This window comes from Sorex fumeus, unplaced genomic scaffold (assembly GCF_029834395.1).
Source record: "Sorex fumeus unplaced genomic scaffold, SorFum_2.1 ptg000005l, whole genome shotgun sequence".
Taxonomy (NCBI): domain Eukaryota; kingdom Metazoa; phylum Chordata; class Mammalia; order Eulipotyphla; family Soricidae; genus Sorex; species Sorex fumeus.
In genome coordinates this window covers 935,862-957,303 of record NW_026606062.1, presented here as the reverse complement: position 1 = coordinate 957,303, position 21,442 = coordinate 935,862, and the positions used below count along the sequence as shown (strand labels likewise).

Here is a 21,442-nt window from a genome sequence, read left to right as displayed (position 1 = left end):
TGGCATGTTCTCTTAATCCGTTGGGTTTTCTGTCATTATGAGACATCTAACGGCAAGATAGAAAGCACACCAGAAACTGTGTTGTGTTTGGGTGTATTTTTGTCTTTCTTTGAAGTCAGAGTCTATATGTTCATAGAAATGTACAAGCTAGATAAATAGGCAGAGAAATCTTAAAAGAGATTCAATCAAGCAGATTTCTGTGTCTAGAAATCTAGCTAAATTTCTAATCTTTTGAAGAAAAAAATTGTTTTCAGCACTCTCTTCTTCCTGGTTCCTATCTTTCTTAAAATACCTCTGTACATGCATTGAATATAAAAGGGAATTTCAACTGGACATATTTTAGGAAATGAAACTTGTAGCATTCTAGGAAATAATTTCTAGGACTCCATCACAAACCTAAGAGTTTCCAATCATGCATATACTTATTTCCAGACTGTTTTCAGACTATGACTGTTTCCAAGAGGAAAACCTTTTGGATATTTTATTTTCTCTATTGAAGATCAATGTCACGCTTAAGTGTTCTTCCTTGACAATGAACAAGGTGGAAAATATTACTTATTGATAGAGGCTTAAAAATAAAGTAAAATTTGTATATTATTAAGGTATATAAATTCATTATTACATGTAATATAAGTGATATATTACATTATAACTTAAGTCATAAATTATATAGTACATAATACAAATTATATATTAAATTATTAAAGCATAATTCTTTAATCTACCAGGCACCATCCTGTTCCCTTTCAGGAAAGCTTCTAGCACTATTGTATTTCAACATACATATTTCAGACTTTTATTCCTATGGATAAAGATTCCATTCTTTTACTGCCACAGTGGGAGGTCTCCCCAAAAAAAGTCATTCCAGACCATTTCCTATAGAAGTCTTGGAAAATATTAATTTTCCAGAATTAATGTCCTTACAGACCATTTCCTTTAGAAGTCTTGGAAAACATTAATTTTTCTCTGTCACCAAAGGCAATTTAACACGACCTCCTGAGTTGAGAAAGACAGCTGCTTTCTCCCTAGGGAGTAAAATGTCATCTAAAAGTTTACAAACTCATGTGAATCCCACCCAGATTTCCAGCCCACATAGTATGGAAATTGTTGAGGAGACAAGGGGAGAGTCTGCAGAAAGAGGCTCTAAGTCATATGTTTTAGGAATCCTGGAAAAAGAATCAGAACTCTTTGAAGTGGTAATATATTTTGGTGGAGAAAAAAAATCTGCAACACAGGAGTAGAGAGTAAAAAAAAATGTACCTTGAACATCTTGGAGAAAATTACTGGGTTTTTTTCCAACTTACATGGAACATCAGCCAGAAAAATGATGAAAGGAAATAGGAATCAGGAAGGAAATGTGAAAATTGAGGGGCTTCTTGGGAGCTAAGCACCCCGGAGATGGCTCAAAAAAAAAACTCCAAAACATGCATTCAGCAGCCCAAGATTTGAGTCTAGCACTTTTGCAGAGATCTTTTCAATAAAAAAGGAATGAACTGCTGTCCATAATCTGGCCCTGAAAAGCAGGTTTCTCCAAACAGCATAGAAGAATTGGACTACTAAAAGGTGTCAGTTCCAGCTCAATTTTAATGCAGATATTTACTCTTTTCTTCCTTTGGTCTTGGGTGTTCCAGGCTGTGGTAAGTTTGTTCTCTCTCCATTTGCATGTTTAATAATCCTCACAATTCCCTCCCCATTGTCTTACTCAAACTTGACTTACTTTGGCGATTGGGTCTTCTGCACAAAGGTGATATAACCCTGCTCCCATTCATTTGGGAGTCATAATGCAACTTCTTGAACTAAATGGAGCTTATACCAATGATCTGAATTACAAAAACGTATAATTTATTTTATGGATATGATCTTTCTACACAAATATATACATAGTCTGAAAGCCTACAGACATATTCACACAGATGTGGGCACTACACACAGGAAATCTGTGTACAGAGAGGATGGTGCAATAGTACAGTGGGTAGCATTGTACTATGTTTACTTTGCATGTAGCTGACCTGGATTCGATTCCCAGCACTTCATACGGCCCCCTGAGCCCACCAGGACTGATTCCTGAGTGCAGAGTCAGGAGTAAACCCTGAGCACCAATGGGCACAGCCCTAAAACATACCGAAAAAATGAAATCAGAGGACAGTTGACCCTTTCCTGTCTTCAGATTTGCACCCACAGGGACAGTATTGGAAATGCCACACTCACTTCAGATTTCAGACTTAGAGCTCACTAAGAACAGAGGGGTTGGGGAGGAGGCAGCAGTTGGGGCAATGATTGTGGATGGGTACCTCCCCAGCATTCTGAGAGTCTGAGAGGACCTTGCCTTTTCACAAAAGAACATCTTTGAGAAATAGGACTGTCTCACATGGTGTCTTCAAAGATGAATGGTGGATCCAATCTTGATCCAGTAAGAGTTAGTCTCCAAAGATACAGACGGAAATGGTATGAGAACAAGCTGGACCAGAGCGATAGAAGAGCAGGTAGGGAATTTTTCTTGCATGAGACCTATTCAGGATTCCATCCCAGGCATTCCATATGGTACCCTGAGCCCACCAGGAGTAATTCCTGAAAGCAACAACAGGAATAACAAGCCCTGAGCACCATCAAGTGTGGCCCAAAACTAGACAGAGAGAGAGAGAGAGAGAGAAAGAGAGAACAAACCAATAATTGTATCTAGAGTAGTTCTGTGACAGAAGAACTCTCCTTACTCTTTTGAAACATATGAAATTGCTTATATTTAATACTTTCTGCCTATAAAAATAGCAATTTCACATGAGTCAACATAATTATTGTTAAGATAGAGAAGACAAATTCTTTCAATATCTACTAATTGTTCATATTCAGATCTGCTCTTCTTACCAATACATACTTTTTTGTAATTCTTTAATTCCTTCCACATCCATATCAAACCAGTATTTTCCATCTTCACTTATAAATCTTGGGGTCATGGTCCTTAACTCACCTACTAAAAGAATATTTGAAAAACCATGTACTAAATAGACTGAGGGACAATATGGGAGGATTGGGATTCAAATGACCTAATTTTATTCTTTTTGCAGGTTCCTCAATAAAGTGTGTTGATTATACACCTGCCTTTTATTTCTAATACTGTCAGGATTCTTGGTAGATGTGTCTTTTTCCATTAAAAGCTCCATCTTGAGCTAAAAAGCAACGTGTTTTTGTTAAATATAAAGGCCTAAATACCTGTCTAAGAATCATGCCCTCTAAACTCTAATACTAGCCATCTGTGAATGGGAAGAGCCAATGGCATTATCTTTGATAAGCTGAAATATAGGGGCTTGTCATCATTGTGTAGGTGACATTCAAGTACCTGTCCAAGATTCCAAAGAGAGAGAGTGTGAACTACTTTATTTTCTAGTAGCAAATAGAGCACAGAATTTCACATGACAATAAAGAGACTTAAACATTACCTCTAATCATGAGACAAGTGATATTTCCAAAAGCCTAAAATAAGAGTCTTGACCACTTATAGCATAATCCCCTTGGTTTCTTTTTTTTTTTCAATTCATGCCACTGTGAAATTTACCTTTTAATATCCAAATTGGCTTGTCTCATAACCATGATACAAAATTATGGCTATATATGCAATACTCTTGGCTTCCGCAAAGGGCTTTGGGTAAATATTTCAGTATCGCCTGGGGACTTCATTTTATGGTAGTGACTAGAATAGTTAATATCATGTCTACAATGAACCAGACATTAGAAAACAAGTTGAAAATGGATTTTTCAAGGCAGGAGCATTTAAAACTTAAGTCTTGCATAACATGAATTTTTTAATCCAACACCTGGCCTCATTGACTATGGAAATTTTACACAAAGTAGCCTATATAAAGTACCCCAAAAGTGTCCCTGAAATATTCATCTCCAGGGGAATGAGACAGCAGCAGTGATCAAACATCAACTGTAATCAATGAAATCTTTGGGCTCTGGTATTTAGCTGGAAAACAAGCAAGTGAATGCTCATTGCATAACTAAAGAGATAAGATGCTCCTGGAATGAGTTAAATGAAAGGCCTGGGGAAATTTCATTCTATTCACCAAAAGATGCAGCTTCTGTGATTTTCAATCACATGTTGCAAGATATAGCTGCATTTCAGAATTTTTCTAATCTCAGAATCTTGATAGAAAAGGAATTGAGGTGAGGAGGGATGTGCAAATTTGTCTGTGTAGTTTCAAAGTCCATTGACTCTGTGTTAGGATGTGGTAAGCCTTCCAGGCTGTCAACCTATATCAATGAGCCTATATGAATGAAAGTCACTGATAAGACTACAGATATGTTTACACACAGATGTGTATGTGTGCATAATTTAGTTCAGATTTATGTGGAACCATTTTTCTGCATTTGCATTCTCGTCACTTCTGTAAGTGGTTAGTCTATTATTAGTATTTTTGACTCATAATTGGCACACTAAATTCCTCTTTGAATGTATTTATGTGTAAAGTGAATCAGCCAAATCTAATAGCAGGGGAACCTAAATGCTATATCCCAATCATAAATCCAGGGGCATTGAAAAATTCTTAAATACCTGTAAAAAACATCTAAGAAAAGGTCAATGTTTTTAGATGTGTCTGTTTAAGTACATTTTTATCACCTTTGAAGATTTATAATATGTGCAGGTTAATTGCTTACCAATCAAAGTGCATGATTAGAAAATGTGCAGTTTCCTAACCATTATATAGATCAGGGTTTTGTTGCACAGTAAAATGACATTTAGAAACGTAGCAAAGGAAATGTAGAGTTCAAATTTTCTGTTGTCTTGAAATGCAACCTTGGGGCTGTCTTCACTTGATATATCTATTTATAAGTAATTTATTTCACAGCACTGGAATGAAAACCTTCTATAGTTTCCGTAGTAATGTTCTGTGGATCCATTATCTTTATTTTCTTTGATAATATCCCTGAGTAAAAGGTAACACAGTCTCCAAACAGTTTTAGAGCTGTCAGTTGTCTTCCCCAGATGCTCTATTTCTTTGCTAAATAAGTAAACACAAAAAAATAAATAAATTTATCATAGTTTCTTTACATTTTCAGGGTAGAGTGTTACCATGACACCTCATCTCTGTCCATTCTACCTCACTCCCTGGTACTTACAGTTCTGTAGTCAGAATCTAAGGATTTATTTTCACTGGCCATTGTTGCCTTTGCTTTGGTTCATTATATCTCATATGTGAATAAGATGAATGGTATTTTGGTTAATGTTACAATCTCTAGTTTAATTCATATTGTAACAAAGTTCAAGATTTTCCTTATTTGTAGCTGTGTAATATTTGTGTGTGTGTGTGTGTATCTTCATTACTCACTCATCTGTTCATGGGCATGTGTATTGTTTCTAGATCTTGGCTCCTATAATTATCTCTGACTGCAACAAGCATAGATGTGCATATATTTTTAAATTGGTTTTCTTGGCATAGACTCCAAGTGGTAAAATTGTTGAATTATATAGGATTTCTACTTTCAATTTTTTGAGGTCTCTGTTCTGTTTTTCATATAGACTGAAGCAGTTTACAATGCCACCAGCACTTAAAGAAAATGCTTCCTTTAGCTCTGTATCCCACCAGTACTCATTTCCAATCATTTTGATGAAGTCCATTCCCACTGCACTGTAGCACTGTACTGTCCTTCTGCACTGTTATTCATCGATTTGCTCGAGTGGGCACCAGTAACGTCTCCATTGTGAGACTTGTTGTTACTGTGTTTGGCATATTGAATACGTCATGGGTAGCTTGGCAGGCTTTGCCATGCGGGAGAGATACTCTTGGTAGCTTGCTGGGCTCTCAGAGAGGGGTGGAGGAATAGAACCCAGTTGGCTGATGCAGCCAAGTGCAAGGCAAATGCCCTAATGCTGTGCTATTGCTCCATCCCACTAGTATGAAATAATATCTAATTGTCACTTCAGTTTGCGTTTTTCTAATAATCAGGAACATTAAACATTCTTTCATGTGCCTGTTGGCTGTTTATATGTCTTCTTCGTTTTTTGTTTGTTTTTTAATTTATTTTTTAATTGAATCACCGTGAGATATATGTCTTCTTTGGAGGAGTGTCTTTCTGTTCAGTCACTTTCTAATACACTAAAGTGAGCAGCAATTGTCTCTCCTACTAAGGAACATTGACTTTCCTCCCCACGTTTTAACCAGAACTCAAATTACTTTATTGACACACTCTTTTACTTTCGGGAATAGAGCAATAGTACAACAGGTAGGGCATTTGCCTTGCATGTGGACAACCTGGATTCAATTACCCAGCACCCCATATGGTCCCCCAAGCATACCAGGAATGATCCCAGAGTGCAGAGCCAAGAATAATCCCCCTGGACAGCAAGTGTGGTCCCAAAACAAATAAAAATAAAGAAATGAATAAAAGTAATGATTCGCTATATTATTTGTATCCTCAACAGAACTAACGCTCACCAGGGCCTATTGAGTACCAAAAGCTCTCCCAAGGGCCTCCCAGTCAATTTCCCTGGCTATACTCTTTCCCATCCTCCAGATGGAGTAGAGATGACAAAAAGTGACAGTTCAGACCAAGACCACCGAGGTCATAGTAATGTCAGTGAAATCCAGCTTCCCAGGACTTCCTTTCTGCTAACTCTGGATTCCAAAGTTACTTAAGAGAAAAATTCACAGTGAAAATGTCTCTTTGTGAGAGTTTTCACACAAGGCTAAGAAAATCTGTCTGGAACTTGGAGACCTTTATCTCCTTGAAAAGAAAGTTGTAAATGTTGCTTTAGCTATTGCTCTGGGGAGAATTCTGGTTGATGGCCTCAGAAGTCGTATTTCTCTCATGTGTCAGCCTGTCAATTTTTGTCACTAACTTCTGACCTAGAATCTGACAAAAGTCCAACAGAAAAAAAGGCACAGCCGTCTGGAATTCCAGTGGGAATGGGGCCTGAACTAACTCATTACCCCTATAAAGTCTAAATAATAGGTACTATTCTTTATTCTTCTCTTAGAATAGCCTAATAGTATAAGCCCAATAGGTACTGATTCTTAGACTTTTAACATCAGACATCACTTTTTTCTTTCTTTTTTTTTTAGCAGTTTAGGTCAAGATACTCATAATCAGTTATCAACATTTCCCAAAGAAATTGTTGATAATATATTTAGTAGCAGGTAATGAATCATTTCCATATTTCCCTGATGCAAATAAGCCTTCTTAAGACGTATGCCCAATAAGAACTATTTCATTTGTTTATTTATTAAACAAATGTAAAATAACATGTCCCTAAGGATCGGTCTGTCTGCTAAACCCTGAACATACATACTTTCCTATCTTTCAATAAACCAATGCCAATGAGGGAGATGTATGAGAAAGCAAACGATTCCTGGAACTGTGCTGGAGAATGAGCAGTGGTAGCTTTACTTAGCAGTGGTATCATGAGAACCGAAGATTCTTTGTGACACAGAGTATCTTCACTCAATCCTCCAACTTCTTCCTTCAGGTAAACTCTAAAACAGGTAGACCAGATGGATGGATGCACTTGAATTCTAACTCCTAATTTAATCTAGCACTTGAGGTCCTCTTTAATGGAGTACTTCCTTCTGTTTTTAGGATAGATGGACAAAGAAATTAACAGAAGATGGGACCTGTTTGCTTCTCTAGCATAAAAATGATGAAATGGTTAACATTTTCAATCCTGTAATATATAGCATTGAAAGATGATAAAATATATATTTGTAAATTTCATTATTCAATTTTATATAGCCAAGTTGTATTAAGACCCTAATCTATTTTCATGTAAATTTCTATTTTAAATTGCTGTACTTGGGAGCACACCACATGTAAATTGTTATGATGGTACGAACCATTATAGATTTTTGTCTTATGTAATGTGTAATGTATGCAACCTATTTTGATACCGTTTCCTGCTCTATAATGTTTACTATGCTAGTTTCAAAGACTTAGAAGGCCTACTTAAAAAAATACTATTTTTGGAAAAATGATGAATTCTTCCTCGTTATGTTCTACCCCAGGTGACCACATGAGGGCATTCTTCTTCCAAAATATATGCAAGCAGGTATTAACACTGACTTCCACATTAGGGGAGGAGGAAATATGTGTAAGCTATTTCATGAGGGTCCTTATTTTCCCCCTTTTGACAGTAGGGAAACTGCAGGAAACTTCTTCACTTCCTTTTTCTCTTATTTTTAATTTTATAGGGTGAAAATCAATGACTTGGATGACAACAAGACTGGATTTATTTTTTAAGTAAAAAAACTTCTGTTTTGCAATTGGAATTTCCTAATACACGGCGGTTCATTTTCTGTCTTCTTTCTCCCATAGGGATTTTTTGAAGAAGAAGAAGGTAAAGAGTATATTTATAAAGAGCCTAAACTGACAGGTCTCTCTGAAATTTCCCAAAGACTACTCAAACTCTATGCAGATAAATTTGGAGCAGACAATGTGAAGATAATTCAGGATTCCAACAAGGTAGAGGAAAAATCACTAATCATACAAATTCAAGGAAATGAGTTTATTGTCATTTTTAGCCCCATTTATTAAAATTTGTGATTTTCTCCTAACTTAGCAAAGGGAATTACTTGAACCATTTTAGATGTCTTTCCTTCTGATTGGTTGATTGGTGATTTTTTTTTTAAGTCAAAAGCCTTGCATGTGTCTATTTGAGGAATCTCTAAGTAATCTTAGAAACAACTTCCTAAATTCTCTACTTCTTCAGCGGGTTATTTGTATTTGAATCACTGTCAAAGATTGAGCACAAGGGTAGACTTTGAAGATACAGCAGAAATGCATTTGTTCAGTCATAAAGATTTTCCTGGGTCATAACAGTTTTGAAATCTCCCCTCTTCGTAAATCAGATTTATTGAATTACTATGTGACCATTCAATTAACCTTATCATGGCTCAAGAAAGCAAATGTTTATATCCTTTAATTAAATTACCCGGGCCCTTCTAATATGCCTTCATTAATTTAGTCAACCTCAATTTAGCACTTACTGTATTCCAGGTTCAGAACTAGGTGCTGAAGCATCTAGAATCTTTCCCTCTAGGGCTCACCCTTCACCAAGGGATAGGAAAAGAAAGATGTGTGCAAATAGTAGATGAAATGGACTGCAATGAATAGGAAGGGAAACCGCATCAAACTGATGCAGGCAAAGCATCATTATGAGAGGGGACAGACACCCTCAATAGCTTATGCTTGGTAGAGCCATGCTTCACGGAGTAGAGGATATCTCAACTGGGAATATCAGGGAGGGATGGAGTTAGCTGTAAGGAAAGAGCATTCTGTGAAGCCCGGCCCCTGTAGTGACGAGTGCTCTGTCAGCACCTAGTTCTGAGCCTGGGTAAGAGAAAGGCATGTGTTGAAAACATTGGTTGATAATACAGGGAGATGAATCATTTTCCTTGCATGTGGTTGACCATTGTTTGATCCCCAGCACCACATATCGTCCCCTGAGAACTGCCTGGAGTGACTCTGAGCCCCACCAGTGTTACCAAAGACCAGAAAAGTAAATTATAAATGATAATGAAACATAGGCTGCGTAGAAAAGGCTCACAGCAATGGAACTGTAACAACTGGTTTGCACCCAATTTTATTAGCCTATACTATATTGGGCCACATCTCCCCAAAACAATCAGATGTTTCTTCCTAGTTCTCTTTTACAAAACTTTTACTAAGACGGGTCTGGGTGGCTGTTATGAGTATATTCACAGTCTGGCTTAGAAGGCACACTCCCCTTCCCCAAAAAAGGTTAATTGAACTAGAACCACAGTAATGGTTACTTATCTGGGTCAGAAGATAAATGCAGTTCCTAGAAGGATGAAAAAAGTAGCAAATTTGGAGTCAGAACAATTGGAATCTCCACTTCTCCATGTCAGTACAACTGGGCCCACCTTGGGGAAGCTGCCTCCCCACTCTGACCTTCCATTTCTTTTATCTGTACCCTAACGACAGTTATACTAAAGTTACAGTGTAGTTCTTCATAGCATTATAAGTAAGTGCCTGAGCTCTCTCAGATTAATGAAACTAGACAAGTTGTAGATGGGCAATTGATAAAGATGTTTTTAAAAGGCTGGGGGGAGCTGGGGCGATAGCACAGCGAGTGGGGCGTTTGCCTTGCACGTGGCTGACCCGAGTTCGATTCCCAGCATCCCATATGGTCCCCCAGCACCACCAGGAGTAATTCTGGAATGCAGAGTCAGGGAAGAGGGGAGAGCCAGGAGTAACCCCTGAGCATTGCCAGGTGTGACCCAAAAAGGAAAAGAGAAGAAAAAGGCTACGAAATCCTTCAGAGAATTATGAGAAAAGAAATTAAAAATCATCTCCTTCTAATCCTGAACAGCCAAAAAGCAATCTCCTGTCTTTCCTTTCTCTACCAGCCCACCCCAGCTTGTCATCCCCACTATTTGTCAAACAGATTCACGAAAACAGAGTGAGTGAAGAAACTATAGAGTGTGTATCGCAGACAGAGAAGGAATTAAACAAATTGAAAAATAAAAATAGGTGCAGCCATGTAAGGAAAGATAATGACTTGCTCCACTAAGCAGATAAGAAACCTCTTCCTATACTACAAGTCCGGAGCTGATAGTTCCAACTGAAGTGCATGGCTAAATCACAGAGTGATAGAAATAATCTATTCCCACTTTCAAGACACTTGTACTCGAGTCATTGGTGCTGTCATTCATTAGAAAGAGAAAGAAAAAAAAAGAAAGAAAGAATAAGCCACAGCTGGGTACTGGCATTTCCAAGAGCCTGAAATTCCTGGTGAGCTGATTCCTTCCCTATCTACCACTACACCAGATGGTTATTCTTTCGGGGGTCCCAGCTCTAATGTGATACGATGGCCTATATTCCCGTCAGTGGAGAGAGACTTTCCCCTGGTGAGAACAGCCAAGACCAGGCCCAGTTTCCTTCTTTCAGGAATCCCTGTTGCTTGCCATTCATTCCGTTGCCCCTGGTATGTTAATACAGGTAAACCCCAAGGATTTGGACCCCAAATTTGCCTATATCCAGGTGACCTATGTCACGCCATACTTCGAGGAAAAGGAAATTGAGGACCGGAAGACGGATTTCGAAATGCATCACAACATCAACCGCTTTGTCTTTGAGACACCCTTCACGCTGTCAGGCAAGAAGCATGGGGGCGTGGAAGAGCAGTGCAAGAGGAGAACGGTCCTGACGAGTACGTATCGGGGAGCCTGGACCCAGGCAAGTTCCTTTAGGAGGCAGGACTCGTGGAGAACTGCAGTTCCAGCTTACAGGGACCCTTAACTCTGCTGACTTGTGCTTGAGTGCTAGCATAAACCAGTTACCCGATGACCTTCGTTCTCTTGCCATAGACCTGGGAAGTCAAGGAAAGAACTTGTCAGTAGAGCCTATTGTCAACACACATTCAATTCTGTAGTTCTTCTAGCCCTGAGGATCTTGCAGTCAGTGTCTTAAGAAATCAGCTTCCTCTCTCCTGGAACCTACCCACAGTTACTTTAGAGGCAGCAGATTTTTTTGTAGTCGTGTGCTTTGGGGTGAAAGTACTCTGGGATTCAGGCCCCTGCTAGGAGAGAGGAATGCACAAGATAATATCCTCCGGTACTCTCTAGATTGGTTCTCCGAGCAAGTTCTCCTTTTAATGGAATCAACCAGCGTTTAATGAGCGCCGGTGGGGCACTGTTCTTGGCAATTCAAATTACTAAAACATAATCCTTGCACACAGGCTGGTAGGAGAACAGCCAAATAAAGCATATCTTTCCGGAGAGCACACTCTGAGAAATGAAGTGGAAACCCAGGGGAGACTCTCCCCAGGCACCTGGAGGGGAAAAAATAAGCCAAAGTGTTCTGAAAAGATGAGAGTGAAGGTGTCTTGAGAGGCGAACAGGCCTGGATTATGCAATAACTCCCGGATAGCATTGGCATCCAAACTATGAGAAAGTTTGCCTTTAGTTGACTTTCCCAGCATTTTTTCAATGGGGAAAAAAATTCAGAGCTAAGCCATTACATAATATAGCCCACTCCATATATATTTAACCATTCTTTATCATGAGTTCAGTAGGGTTTTTGTTTTTCCTTATGTTACAACTTGTGTGAAAGGTTTTCTCTTTAGGGCTTGTGAACTCTACATGTCCCAGTCCAGTGCTGAGAATGAGGGCATTTTGGTCAGAAACAGGCTGGAGACAATGCAGGTGAAAATAGTTGGGGCAAATGCTAAGAGACTGAAAAATCAACAGCCTGGAAGAGAAAAGCAACTCATATGCACAAAAAATGAAAACGCAGCATGGATTTGGGGTTAGAGAAATAGTACAGAGGGTAGGGGAATTGCCTTGCTCATGGCCGACTGGGGTTTGGTCCCCATCATCGTATTTGGTCCTACCAAGCCCACCAGTAATGATCTTGAGTGTAGAGCCAGTAGTACGATCCGAGCATCACCACCAGGTGTGTCCCCAAAACAAAAAAACAAAAAATGCAGAATGGAATTTGCTCTGAGCAGTTCATATATATGGGATCCTCTGTCCATTAGTGGGATCACATATCATCACTAATGCTCACCCTTTTCCACTCTCCTATTTCTGGGCTGCAGCAAGCCACCTGTTCCCCTACGTGAAGAAGAGAATACAAGTCATCAGCCAATCGAGCACAGAACTGAACCCTATTGAAGTGGCCATTGATGAGATGTCCAAGAAAGTGTCTGAGCTCAACCAGCTTTGCACAATGGAGGACGTGGACATGATCAGGCTGCAGCTCAAGCTTCAGGGAAGTGTCAGCGTGAAGGTGAGTGTGGTCCAGAGCTGTGATAAATGGGGTTGGTGGAACATGATTTAGCACTGTAGCACTGTCCTCTCATTGTTCATCTATTTGCTCGAGTGGGCACCAGTAACCTATCACAACAAATTGTGAGATTTGTTGTTACTATTTTTGGCATATCGAATACGTCACGGGTAGCTTGCCAGGCTTTGCTGTGCAGGCAAGATACTCTCGGTAGCTTGCCAGGCTCTCCAAGAGGGGCAGAGGAATTGAACCTGGGTCTGCAGCGTACAAGGCAAACACCCTGAAGAAAAGAAAAAAAGGTGATTGTTTTACGAAGGGTACAAGTCATAGTTTATTTGTGACAACATCATACACCTTTGAGTCTTTACAATTTTATTTGTAAAAATGCACCTTTTGATATCAAACACCTGAGGAAAAACTTTCTTTTTTAATAAGGGGAGTTACATCATGCTACTCTGTTCAAACTTTCTAAATTATTGCACTTTTGTTGTTAATCTTTGTAGACAGTAACACTTACCACTTTTAAGGGAACAGTTCTAGGTTTTGAAAGAAAAATGGGACAGGTATGGAACAGTCGCAAAATTAAGGAGAAATGCGTTTCTGTCAGCTCTTAGCAGTCTGTTACATCTCTAACCTCAGATCCTGACCACCACAAATCTTGCCCAGGAGTTTCCCCCTTTCCACAGTGTCAAACTTCCTGCCTAAAACCTGAGCCTACAGCTAACCACGTAGAACATCTTATTAAAGGTCATACACTATTTCATGTTCATTTTAAAAGTTAGCACTACAAATACCAAACTTTATAATGTTGTATACACTGCAGGGAGGTGTGCAGGAAGGAACATGAGGACACTGATGGAGGGAAGTTGACACTGGTGGAGTATTATTATATGCCAAAACGCAACTGTCAATAACTTAGTCAATTATGGTACTTTCAATTAAAAAATTTAATTTTAAAATAAAAAATAGCACTGGAGCAGTACAAACATATTAAATATATGTATTTGTTTAAGTTTAAAAATGAGTCTCATTTACATATGAATAAAATAGTTGAAGCAGGTGTGTGGACAGCGAAAAGATAAACAATTGCATGAAGTTTAAGTAGGATGGCAGTAAATGAATCATTGATTCTTTGGTAGCTTATTGACCAAATTCAGGACCGTAGCACTGTAGCACTGTCCTCCCATTGTTCAAGGATTTGCTCGAGCGGGTACCAGTAGCATCTCTGTTGTGAGACTTGTTGTTACTGTTTTTGGCATAGCGAATACGACACGGGGACCTTCCAAAGCTTTGCTGTGTGGGCAAGATACTCTCTGTAGCTTGCTGGGCTCTCCGAGAGGGAGGGAGAAATCAAACCCAGGTTAGCCGCGTGCAAGGCGAACGCACTACCCACTGAGCTATCTCTCCAGACAATAGGACAATTCAGGACAATCAATAAAAATTTTAATGAGACTAAAGAGAGAGTACAATGGATAAGATATTTGCCTTGTAATTGTGCAGTGATCCGAGTTCATTCCCTGCCACCACATATGATCCCCTCCCTGGCCCTGCCAGGAGTTATCTCACACAGAGCCAGGAGTAAATCCTGAGCACTGCCAGATATGGTCCCAAAACCAAAAGAAGAAAATTAAGATTAATCACTTGATTTCAAGGTAAAAATGTGAGAAAAATCAGGATGCTCTATTGCTGCTGTTTTGGCTGTGGAGAAGAACCGTGGAGGCAACTGGATCATCCTTAAGAAATTCCTTTTCTCCCCAATAGGTTAACGCTGGACCAATGGCCTATGCACGAGCTTTTCTAGAGGAGACTAATGCGAAAAAGTACCCTGACAACCAAGTCAAGCTTCTGAAGGAAATCTTCAGGTAAGCCCTTCCATGCTAGACATGTCATTCACTGAGTTCCTTCCTTCAGGGAGTCATGACTTCCCCGGAAGCCACCTGACCAATGCGCTTGCAGATGGCATCATGCATCAGCCGCCTACTCTGAATTGTACCTTTTCGTGGCTGGCTATTGATTGATTTGTTGCTGTCACTAAAGGCAATTTGCAGATGCGTGTGGGCAGGCCCTGGATGTGAATGAACGCCTCATCAAGGAAGACCAGTTGGAGTATCAGGAAGAACTAAGATCCCATTATAAGGATATGCTCAGTGAACTCTCTGCAGTCATGAATGAGCAGGTGAGGTTTCCCTGGGGTGGCCCAGGCTGAAAAGATCCATTTTACCTCCAACCCGAGTCTCTCTCCTTGCTGCTGAAATCACTACACCTTTGTAAACACGTCTTTTCCTCTTACATAGTGTTATCCCTTTGCCTCAAAGCAGAGATAAAGCTGATGAAACAGCCTTCAAATGGAAAGAGGACCTACATACTTTCCCCAGTTTTCATACATTTTATTCAAACCATGCAAACATTTGGTTTTCTAGAACATAAAGTTCCTGTTAGACCACAAGGCACATTGAGTGGCATTTCCATTGAGCTCTAAGACTTCACAATTCCCAGGTTGTGTGGTGATGATTCACAAGTCGTGACGCTTTTGGTCTCTGCACCATCTTCACAAAGAACCCAGGACTGAGATCATAACTTGATATTTTTAAGTAAGATCACATTCGTTTAAGCAACTCTATTTGTTTAAGAAGTAGATGACCTTTTAATATCAAAACCCCCTCGAAAGAGGTTAGGCCTTCTGAGGATGTGTAGAATTGGGATCAAACTCAATCCCTCCCCCCCACAAGATTGTCAGCTATGGTTTCTGGCATATCTCTAGAAAGTTCTATGGGGCTTTACACAAAATGTAGGCACTCATTAATCACAGTATTTTGAGGTACTGAGAACAAGTGGCTGAAAGCGAAACACAGTTTTTTTTTAATTTTTACTTATTAATTTATTTGCTTTGGGGGCCACACTCAGCGAGGCTCAGAGGTTACTTCTGGCTCTGCACTCAGGAATTACTCCTGGCAGTGCCGGGGTACCATATGGGATGCTGGGGATTGAACCCAGGTCAGCCACATGCAAGGCAAATGGCCTACCTGCTGGCTCCAGCTCCACTGCTCTCTCTCTCTCTCTTTTTTAATCTATTTCCTACCATCCGTTCACTCTCACCCTCTACCTGGATATCACATCTTCTATGGCTCCCTCTGGGTTTTAGATGTGTTCTTTATAGAATAATGGAGGGGATGGGAGAACTTGAGCTCCTACCCCGAATGTGCCTCACAGCCTAGTAGCTCTTCACTATTAATTTTAAATGGTCTAGCTCTATCGACATGAAACTTATCGTTGAATCCTTTTATTCTAATTGCATTTCTCATATATATTTCTTTTTAATTCTTTTTCAGCTCTTTCCACCCACATTTTAAATCCTCCAGAGTAGCTAGAGAAAGATATGGGTACTTAACTTATATAGAAGGGAATTCATCTTCCTGAGGCGCTCCCTGCTAGTGGAAAAAAGTATTGGTTTGGGATTTTTAAGGGCTGATGGGAATTAAATATTCAAGAGAGATGCCTTGATAGCATGGTGGGGGAACCATAAATCTGAGTGTGGAACAGGAAGCACCAACAATGAGTCTGAAAATTGGAAAAGAGAGAAGAAAAATGTTTGTCTCCAATTGCAAATTGCCTCTGACCTTGAATCTTTGGATCAAAAAAATGCTGTTCTCTCTTTTTTTCCTGGCAGCTCTGTCACGGTCCGTGTTTATACAGCTTCTGTTCTTCTGTGTCTAGTATTTCCCTCAGTACTGTGAGCAAAAGTGGTATGTTTTTCTTTCCTGGTGTTTACTCTGTCCTTTGTGGCCTTCTGGTCTACCTATCTCTTCCTAGCTGTTTATTTTCTCCAGACGCCTCCCTAGGTGGCTAGTCTTCTTCACGTGTTTAATTAGAACAATTTAATTTCTTTTTCAAGGTAGGTCAATTACAAAAAGTACCTACTAATTAAAATTAATGTCAACAACTTGACTTTTACGAAGAAAAATTCATACCCCACCAACTTCTAAAATTTATTTGAACTCATTTGTAACCAAAGCAGAGAATGACTATACTCAAGTGTTAAAACAAATCTACAAAGACAAGGACTAGGTTATTAAAGGGGGAGAAAACTTTTCAGGAAACCTTTGCTGAGGGAAGGAAAATTTGATTCAGTGCTTCTTGAAAAGTGATGCAAAGTAAAAAAACACTGAAACCCGTGAGGTTTACAGATCCTTTTCTTCAGTAAAAGAACAGATATATCTGAAGGAAAGATCTTCTGTCTCTGAGTTTCTAAGTCTATTTATCACTAAAGTCCTTATATTTAGGACAGTGATCACAACTTAATTGACAGCTTAAAAAAATGTTTTTCTTGAAAAATTTATTATATGTCCATTCACATTTCTACCTTAGATTAAAGGACAAATTATTTGCTTCTAACTCTGTTGAAGAAATTCTAAAGGAAAACTATTTAGTTGGTCATTATCAATAATACATGTCAATTATCAATAAAATTGAAAGTTGTTCATAGAAAAATAAACTATTTCTATTTTAATCATGCATAAGCGATTTTGAGTTGGTGATAATGAATCATTTCCTGGAATTTACTTTTCTATCATGAACAGCTAGCAAATGATAGGGCTCTGTAGAGTCCATGGTATTTGAAATGTGGGCATTTATCTCATCTTATGTTTATAAGCAAAAAAAAAAAAAAAGATTGCTTGTGGGAGTACTAAACTTCTTTAATGAAAATAACCACTAACCATAGTGTTTGTGTTTGAACAGTAGTGGAGGAAAATGTAATTAAATTTTAACATGACCCTATAATATAGGACTTTACCATCAGGTGTAATGCATGAATACCCTCAAATACTTATACACTCACGTACATATTTAGAAGTAGGTACACATATGAGTTTAGATTACACCATTGAAAAAATTATAAAACAATTATAATGGAGGAATATAATACTAACATACAACTGATTATGCAGTTTATTCCAAGAACATTTAGAAAAGCCTTGGCAAAAACATGTGTTTCTTTAGAAAGAAACTTCCATCCATAAAAGAAAGGAGATGGAAAAGGATAAAGCGGATATGGATAATTGAGGTTAAATGGCTTGAATTGTTGAAGAGACAAATTGGTAACAATTACCTTTAGAGGCAGTCAGAATACCACACTACTTTATGTTATTAAAAATTTAAGTACCTCCAGAAAAGACCGATATCAGATGCTCAGTTAGGGTCTGTTCCACCAGTTAGAAGGATGACAGCCTGGTGAAGTCCATGGAGACAGTAGGTTTCAAATACCAACTACAGAGAAAGGACCAGATCCCTGCTCATTTTTGTTTATTTGGCTTTTGTTTGGGGGCCACACCTGGCAGTGCACAGGGCTAACTCCTGGCTCTGTGCTCAGGCATCACTGCTGGGAAGCTCCAAGGACCAGGTGGGATGTCAGGAATCAAACCCAGGTGGGTTTCATGCAAGGCAAACACACTACCCACTGTACTATAATGCTCAAGCCCTAGATCTTCACTATGATGTCAAGCATATGAGGGACAACGTCATGACTTTCATAAACTCTTTGGACACATTGTTTACTAATTCATTCAAGAACACATGACACTTTCAGAAGGGTAATTTATAGGTGATAGGGAATATTCGGACACTCTCCTGTTCTATGGGGACAGAAGTAGTAACTCTATCTGGGAAAAGTGCTAACAATTGAGCTAAAGTTTTATGAGAAGTTAGTGGAATCCTTAGAACTAGAAACTATAAGCATTTGTGAAATTTCTTCAACACCAACACATTCAAAGGGTGTTTGGGCTTCTACTCCTGTTCTGATTGTGTTTAAATCTTGTTATTTGAGCAGCTCTGACAGGAAATTTATATTGAAATTATTTTCAAAAGCAAAATAATGTCAAGGTACATATATATATATATATATATATATATATTTATATTTCCCTCAATACAAGCATTTAAATGAAGTTTAAGTTCTTCCTTTGCTGCTGGAATTGGACAATATCCTTTGTAAATGTTTAGAATAAGAGAAAATTCTGGAGTTCTCAGAAGTATGTGTGAGGTTTATTCCAGTAGGTATCAGTTTATCTTATCTGATCAAGGAAGGCTGTTGTGAAGATACTTTAAAATCATACAAAGGGCAGGAGAGATAGTAACAAGGCTGAAAACACTTGCCTTTCATGCAGCGGACCAGAATGATCCCCTCCCCCAACACAGTCAGAATAAGTCAATAAAACTTATTTGCTAAAATTCCTAACACATGACCTTGGGGAAATCCTTCAGGGTTACTTTGATAAGTTCCTTTCCAAAATCGACAGATTCACACACACACCCTCCACCCCAGGGGGAGAAATAAAAGAAAATACTGCTGTGTATTTCAGTTGTGTGTTTTGAGATCTGAACACGGTTCTATTTCCCTGACGACTGTTTCCTCCTATCTGAAGATTACCTACCGGCACGACCCATCAAAACACGGAGCGGAGCCAACGTGCAGTCGAGTCATTAGCCGGCCCACCTCAGCCCCCACTGTGCCCTCCGTCTCCATCTCCTCCAGTGCTGAACCTTGAGGCCAGGACTGCAGAGAATTTTCTGGATCTGCAGCTCGCCGTGGGACAGAGAAACAGATTTAATTTATTTGAAGTTTTTATGGTGTTAATATATTTTTTTTACCTCGCTAAGCTTGAGAATTTTGCCAGCCTCCCAGATTTGCACATTTCTATGTTTTTTTTCTTTAAATAGCATTGATCAACCCGAGATGAATATTTACCGCATAATTCCCACGAACGTGGGCCTCCAAAGCAAACCAAAGTTTGCTGTCAGTTTCATTATGTTCAAGCCAATTCCTGGTACTTGCATTTTAAAGGTCAAAGTGAATGTTTTTGTAACATTTAAGCATATTTGAGGTGTAAATAGGATATTGTAAAAAATATGGTTTTTACCAAACTTAAAAGAACCTTTTTAGTTAATACTGATGACAGTGCTAAAATTATATGAATAACATTTTAGATACCATTATATTAAAATATTTGTGTATGTGTACAAAAGTGTTGATAAATACTAATCTTTAAAGTTTGTGGAATTCCCTTATTTGTAATATATGTGCTCTTGAAAAGCAAGAGGCCATGAAATTATGGAAGTATTTTGTTGTTAATAGAAATAAAAATACGGTTACTTTGCATTTGGTTCCCTTTTGAAAAGTGAGTTATTCCTAGAACTTGTTGTTTGGACTGTATGGCCGTTGACTGCAAAACCACAGTCTCTATTTTGGTTGTCTTGGGAACCAGACTGGGAAGTATTCAAGGGACACTCCCAGCCAAGTGCTCAGAAGTTGATCCTATCAGTCCTCAGGAGATTGTGTGGTACTAAGGGATCCAACTTACATTTCATGTCTGACCAGTAAATCCAGGGCAAGGATTAAAGTATCATTTGTGATGCTCCTCTCAGATCTGAGAGGCCAGGGTTGTATTGGTCCCAAAATTCTAGGAGATGAATAGTATGATTTAGTTAATATATAATAAATCAGAATCTCAAGAATCTGCTGATAATTATTAGTGCTATTCACAAATATTCTGCCTCTACTGTCTGTCAATTTGTGGGGGTCAAAGTGCACTTTTCGACCTCTTATGAAGTTAGACTTGACATTGTGACTTACTTTAACCATTGAAATATAAACAGTAGAGGTAAGTTTCCTTACAAATATGCCTTTACTTCCTCTGATGAAACATCTTGAGACACAGGGAGATGGAGGATCCATCAGCCTGGGTCCCAGGGTAAATGTAATGGGAACACACCGACAGATAGACAGATACCCCTTTCCCCCACCATCCTTGTTGGATATATGCTCTGAGATGCAGGTTATTATATTCAATTCCCAAGTTCAACTCATAGATTGCCTGTTACTGTAGTATAATGAGGTGATCTTGGCTGATCCATTTTTTTTAATCAAAGTTGTGGGTGATGTTCAGTCAGGTTTGGGAACCATTGGCACTTTCTTCCCAATCACCTTCCTCACGTAGCCAACACCAGGAACAATGCAACTGAGCTGAGAAGAAGGCAAGATGGGAAACAGCGCCGTGTATTCACTCTCCGCAATCATTTCGGAGTCCCAGCCTCCAAGCAGGACTCTGTAACTGAGGTGAAACTTCTGCCCTGTAAGATCGTTGCCAGTGTCAGCACATGAGGACCAGATGAAGTTTGTGCTTAGAGCATGTTTAAATACGAGATACAAAGAAGTGATATGGGGATATTTTAGCAGAAATTTCTAATCTCTTAAAACTCAGGTAACTGTTCTTTTATCATATGGAATCTAATGCTGTATTTTAGGGAAGGAAGGAAGGGAGGGAGGGAGGGCGGGAGGGAGGGAGGGGAAGAAGGAAGGGGAGGGAGGAAAGAAAGGGGAGGGAGGAAAGGAAGTGAGGAAAGGGAGGTAGGGAGAAAGGAAAGAAGAAGGGGAGGGAGGGAGGGAGGGAGGGAGGGAGGGAGGGAGGGAGGGAGGGAAGAAGGAAAGGGAAGAAGGAAAGAAGGAAGGAAGGAAGGAAGGAAGGAAGGAAGGAAGGAAGGAAGGAAGGAAGGAAGGGAGGGAGGGAGGGAGGGAGGGGAGAAAAGGAAGGGGAGGGAGAAAAGGAAGTGAGGGAAGAGGGAGGAAAGAGGGAGGGAGAAAGGAAAGAATAAGGGAGGGAGGGAGGGAGGGAGGGAGGGGAAGGGAAGGGAAGGGAAGGGAAGGGAAGGG

At 39.3% G+C, this 21,442-nt stretch overlaps 1 protein-coding gene across 10 annotated transcripts in view; it reads left to right on the top strand.

The window, feature by feature from the left end:
- The window catches only part of DOCK10 (dedicator of cytokinesis 10), a 326,872-nt gene extending 306,976 nt beyond the window's left edge, over window positions 1-19,896 (top strand). For 6 of the 10 annotated variants that reach the window (XM_056120899.1, XM_056120888.1, XM_056120858.1 and 3 more), the window contains 7 exons: window positions 8,305-8,451; window positions 10,951-11,161; window positions 12,551-12,741; window positions 14,500-14,600; window positions 14,776-14,914; window positions 16,406-16,481; window positions 19,158-19,288. In XM_056120899.1, the coding sequence (XP_055976874.1) occupies window positions 8,305-8,451; window positions 10,951-11,161; window positions 12,551-12,741; window positions 14,500-14,600; window positions 14,776-14,914; window positions 16,406-16,481; window positions 19,158-19,219 (927 nt within the window). In that variant the 3' untranslated portion in view covers window positions 19,220-19,288. Of the gene's footprint in view, window positions 1-1,631; window positions 1,822-8,304; window positions 8,452-10,950; window positions 11,162-12,550; window positions 12,742-14,499; window positions 14,601-14,775; window positions 14,915-16,405; window positions 16,482-19,157 lie in introns of those variants that run through there. The other 4 variants (XM_056120910.1, XM_056120866.1, XM_056120935.1 and 1 more) reach the window with 2 other exon arrangements.
- Window positions 19,897-21,442: the final 1,546 nt, after the last annotated feature.